This window comes from Fukomys damarensis, unplaced genomic scaffold, assembly GCF_012274545.1.
Source record: "Fukomys damarensis isolate Sample0158 unplaced genomic scaffold, DMR_v1.0_HiC HiC_scaffold_35, whole genome shotgun sequence".
Lineage (NCBI taxonomy): Eukaryota > Metazoa > Chordata > Mammalia > Rodentia > Bathyergidae > Fukomys > Fukomys damarensis.
The window spans coordinates 9,862,410-9,867,991 of NW_022900947.1; the positions used below are offsets into that span (position 1 = coordinate 9,862,410).

General features: G+C 47.5%; 1 protein-coding gene across 3 annotated transcripts in view; it reads left to right on the top strand.

The window, feature by feature from the left end:
- Cc2d2a (coiled-coil and C2 domain containing 2A) overlaps positions 1-5,582 on the top strand; it is a 111,073-nt gene that overhangs the window by 52,560 nt on the left and 52,931 nt on the right. For all 3 annotated transcript variants that reach the window (XM_010641862.3, XM_010641863.3, XM_010641864.3), the window contains 3 exons: positions 1,543-1,683; positions 2,985-3,141; positions 3,938-4,176. In XM_010641862.3, the coding sequence (XP_010640164.1) occupies positions 1,543-1,683; positions 2,985-3,141; positions 3,938-4,176 (537 nt within the window). The remainder of the gene's footprint in view (positions 1-1,542; positions 1,684-2,984; positions 3,142-3,937; positions 4,177-5,582) is intronic.

Genomic DNA, 5,582 nt, shown 5'->3' on the forward strand with positions numbered 1-5,582 from the left:
TCTCCCTATGGCCCAGGCTGGCCTTGAACTCATAGTGATCCCCTGCCTCAGCCTCCCAAGTGCTGGAATTCTAGTCATGTGCCACTACACCTAGCTCTGGCCACAATTCTTAATTAAATATTCTTTTATGATTTTTTGCTCCCTTAGCTCAAAGGTTAATTTTTTTTTTTTTGCTAAAAGTTCTTTGTAATGTTTCTGGAAACGTATTTTGTTAGGAACTAAAAAAGGAGTCAGAAAGCTTAAAGCCATATAACCTAAAAACTTTTATATGTCAGTTTTTAAAAAATAAAGCAAAGGAGGTAGCTGCTAAAGGTATAAGGACCACCTGATCGTGACAGGTAACGTGGTTGTGTGCCAGGTGCCAGGCTAGGTTCTGAGCAGACTATATTTAATCCCTTGCTCCTCCCAACGACCCTGCCAGGTCTCCTCCAGGGAAGTAGCCCATCATAGGCCATCCAGCAAATGACAGAGCCAGAATTCCAGCCTAGTGTGGCCTAACAACTCACACTCACCCACCAAGCATGATTGTGCCCCTCAGTAGAATGCTCTTATTCTATTTCATTGTTTCTTGCTTTTCTGAAGACTTCAGAGAGTCCTGGATCTTGGCTCCTTGCTGTCATCTTTGGCCATCTTCCTTTGCCACTGCCACCAGCTGAATAATTCGAAACCAGACCTGCGGCTTCTCTGTCCCATCTCTAAGACTAAGCCAACTCCAGACTTGGGTCTTCCTGAGGTCAGCAGGAGCTCATCTCGGCCACAGATCCTTCTTGGTTCCTATGGCATCTCTTCAGCCAGCCCCATGCTGTGTGTCACCATCATTTATGTGTCTGTCCCTGAGAACAGAGACATCTCTCTCTCGTAGACACTTCCAAATTGCCTGGAATGACGTATAACCTTATTCAAAAATTAAATAATCATCTCATTCATTCATGGCATCATGGAGTATCTTGAGGTCTGGGGGTGGTTTTCATTCATAAAGAGGGCTTAAAATAAGGTATTAAACAATTCCCAAAGATTTGAAACATTGGAAATAAAATCAGAAGCCTCTTCAAGCCGAAAGTATTGGTCATCTCATTAGGACTGGAAATTCTCCAAGGCTGCAAGAACATTACTTCATCCCCTCAGTGCGGCACAATGAGGCATGAGTATTCTGCTGCGGACTTGGAGGGCAGCATTCTCTGCAGTGTTTACAATAACTTAGCTCATAAGAACTGCTTTCACTGCTTGGTCCCTGCTTTTCCTAACTGCAAAGGAGCTTGTTAGTTTAGGGGTACGTCACTGTAATAAGAATTTTAAAAGGTATTTTATTTTAATTCAAGTCAGATTTACCTAGAGAAAATAAAATTAAATAAACCTTTCAAAACCCCATTGTCTTTACATTTTTTTTGGTATTTGGTTTTCTTCTAGTACTTATTTAGAAACGTGTGTAGCTGTTTAATTGAATATGCAATCACATAGCATTATTGAGTCTACTTTTTCTTTGCATACAAACACACCTAAATCACTTCTTAATATATACTCATACGTTATCGTATCTTGTAGGGAAACAAGAAAACTCCGTGATGCTGAACAAGAAAAAGATCGAACTCTGCTCAAGACCATCATAAAAGTGTGGAAAGAGATGAAATCCCTTCGAGAGTTCCAGAGGTTTACGAATACGTCCTTAAGACTTATTCTGAGAAAGTAGGCTTTTTTAAAAAATCATTTTATCGGGCTATATTGTACATCAAGAAAAATGCTTAAGACATAGATGCGGGGTCAACAGTGATAACCAATGAGCTAAGCAAGAGAGCACCATAGGTACCTGGGAGTCCCTCAAGTCCCTCTCTCAAACAACCCCTTCTGTTCTAAAAGCAGCAAGGATCATGCTTCAGGATTAGCATGAGAAAACTAAACAGTTCTCTACATCTGAGACAGAACGTGATTGGGGGGCACATTTCCCAGTGCATATAAATCTCAGGTACCACAGTGCATCCTCTGGCATGATATGTCTGGTGATGTCCTAGGGCCCTGGCGGCGCTTATGCCTTGGGGAACCGACCATTGCAAAACCACTAGGACACCCATGGGCTCCAGCAAATACCTGTCAGCTCTCAACCTCTGACTAAGTTTACTTAAATGCAGGGAGGAGATTGAGGAGTGAGGAACTTGCAAACCAGACCACATGAGGAAAAACAGCACAATCAATAAATTGCACCCCAACTCCAAAGTGCTAGGTGGGACATGGGTACTGGATGTTTACCGGGCGAAATGGCTCCGAATAGAGGACCAGGGAGGAGCGTCTCACAGTTACTGCATGCTGAGTTGATGTGGCCGCAGCCTCTTGTGTGGTAGGACATCTCAGAGCTGCACTGTGGGAAATACTGCTTTGGCTGGCCTGACGTCCCGGTGGAGGGGACATCAGCAGAATCATCAGACACTTGTATCAGCGATCTGGTGTCCGGGAGGAGTTTCCGGGACTTGGTAGCAACCAAATGAAGTGGCTCCTGGGAGGTTTGAAGAACTGAGCCAACAACTGCAGGGAAACTTCTGCCCTTGTAGACTTCTAGGCGCTGTGTCAGCACCCAGCGTGGCTCATCTGACCCAGAGTAGCAGGGCATCCCCAGCACTTTCTAAAATTGTTTGTTTTGAGACAGTGCCTTGCTGAGTCACTAAACTGCCCCGGCTGGGTTGAACTTGCCATCCCCCTGCCTCAGCCTCCAGAGTGATAGGGTTACAAACATGCACCAGCACACCCAGCTGTACAGCACATTTAGAAGAGGAACTAGAAGGTAAAAAGCCCAATATATGTATTTGTTTTCTTTGCTCTCCAAAAGCTTTTTTTGGGGGGGTACCAGGGGATCGACCTTGGGACCTTGCGCTTGAGAGGCAGGCGGCAGAACCACTGAGCTAGGTCCCTGGCCCCCATTTTACGTACTTGTTATAATTAATTCTCTTTTACTTAATTCCAAGAAATAACCAAGGACACTGTGACTTAACTTAAAGGGGAAAAGTTGATCAGAAAGCAGACGAAGAAGCATATGAAGCAGAAATTCAAGCTGAAGTAAGAGAGTTGCTGGCAGAGCACACAGAGGAGTACGGACAGAAGATGGAGGCGTACAGGGCTTCATACCAGCACTGGAAGGCTCGGGGGAAAGCCCAGGTTCATAAACCTTGCCCCGGGCTGGAGCAGGGCTGGGTGGGGGTGGGACGGTAGCCTCTGGACAGAGGAGGGAAGCCAGACCCACAGGCTGGGGTCTCCTGCTGCTCCTCCTGTCTCTCTCCCTGCCCCTCACTAGCTCCCAGAAGCGTGAGCAGATCGCTCAAAAAGCCACTCAGCCGGCCATGTCATACCCAGATCAGTGGTAGCGCCCTGGGGATCATTTGTGTGAACACAGTGACTGCTAATACGTGTGTCCAGCGCAGTCCTAGGTGTTTTGCATGAGTGTACAGTATTCATATTCCTTTCCCTTGGAAAATTATACAGCTCCTTACACGTGCCTGCAAAACCGAATCCCAGGGCAATAAGTAATAGACCAGGGTGACCTGCCGTGCCCATTGTGGGCTCGAGCCTATTGTGCCCAGCTGTGTCCCTGGCCTCGAGAACAAACATCAGTGATCCTGTGAATAGCGAGTATTTTCAGGGAGCAACATGGTCTGAGCAGGGGAATCTTTAACCTCGGAAAGCAGACTTGAGGATTTCAGAGTTTACCCACCCCTCTAGGATGAATGCTGTGCAGGTCTTCATTTTGCACCCCCAGGAGGAGTTTGCCATGCTGAGTCCCAGTGGGGAGGGAAAACTGAGACTGAGAGGCCTCCTGGCGGGGAACCTGCCCCAGAGAGCTGCTGGAGGTGGGCTGGGTTCCTATCCGGCTCTGTTCAGCTCTGAAGACCACTTTCCTGCTTTCAGATGAAATCCCCCAACTCCTGTTTGACATCCTGTCTCTCTTGCCCAACAGAAGGCCAGGAAGAAGAAAAAGAAACAAGCAGAAGAGCGCCCCGAGGGAGAGGACGACGAGGCGCCTGATCCTGGGGAAGAGTCAGTGAAGCCGGTTCCCCCAGAGCTCCCAGACCGGGTGGCCCTAGAGCAGCAGGTGAGGGAGCGAGCAGCCCACAGCAGGAGGCAGCCGAGCGAGCCGGTGCTGCTCCCAGAGCTGAGCCTGGCGGGGAGCGTGACGCCCAGTGACCAGTGTCCCAGGTGAGCAGATGCTGTGGCCATGAGGAGCTCACACTCACCTGCACACCCGTGCATTCACACTATTGCACACTACAGGAAGTACCCATCTCCTGAGCCACACGTTCTGAGCAGGGCATCATCAGCCATCCGTGAATGTACGCTGAGCCATAGCAGATGGGTGATATTTGCTTGTGTTCGGTGGTTTCAAACGATTCACCCATCGATTCATCCCTTCTGGCCACTCAAGAGCCTGCAACATGGAGCTGCCTGTAGGAGAAGCCTCCCAGCTGCAGACCCCTGCCTGCTTTCCCCAGTGGCTGTCTAGGTGGCCTTGGGTTGGGTCCCCTCTGTGTAACTTCAGTGTGCTGTTTCTGTCCGCTGGTACTGTGTCCCTTCTCCCTGGTATAGGCACAGAGACCCTGTACCAGAGGCCAGCTCCTGACTTTGAAGGACTCCCCAGACCTCCCAAAGGAAAGTGTGGGAATGCCTTCTAGCTGTATTTGTCAAGCTATGGGGAGCAAGCTCTCTGGATGGCTAAAAATACATTTCTAGTCCCTCTTATGTGATGCCTGAGAGAAGCAGCACTTTTATAATCCACACAAATAATAAATTTATAAACATACATTGTATGCCCATATTCTTTTAAAAATTAAAACAAAAATATCATTAAAATTTCCTATACCTATTAGCTTTCCCATTACTAGACACGATTCCTGACACCAACATTTAAATGAGAGGTTAATTTGGCTCACGGTTTCAGGAGAGTCAGTGCATGGTTCGCAGGCTCCAAGGCAGGCAAAGACCACATGGAGGAAAGCCATGGTAAAGAAAAGTAGCGAAGGGCCAGACACAGACCTCAAGGCCATGGCTCTATGACCCACCCAGACACATCCAGAAATGTGTTCCACCAATCCCAGGGGTAGATTGCAATCAAATTTGTCATTCCACCCTAACTGCCACACCTTACAGCCACAGTTCTCAAACCCGATGAGCAACATTGTCATCACTTGAGAACCTTGTTATATGCAACTACCCAGGCTTTATCCGAGACCCACTGAATCTTAAACTCTGGGTGGTACGTACAAATTCACAGTCCTGCAAGGTAGGCTTGCAGGTGATTCTGATGCCTGTTATGGCATGCTGTAATCAGTTAAAGGGAACCTATTGAAATCATCAATACCACCAATATGAATGAGGCTTAATTCTTCATAAATGTAAGTCATCATAAACACAGAGGGTATCTTTGACTGGAATCTTTAACATTCCAACAAGATTCAAATTAAGTGAGTCAGCCAGGCATGGTGGTGCACGCCTGTAATCCCAGCACTTGGGAGGCTGAGGCAGGAGGATCCCTGTGAGTTTGAGACCAGCCTGGACTGCATAGTGAGTTCCAGGTCAATCTCAACTACATAGAGAGACCCTGTCTC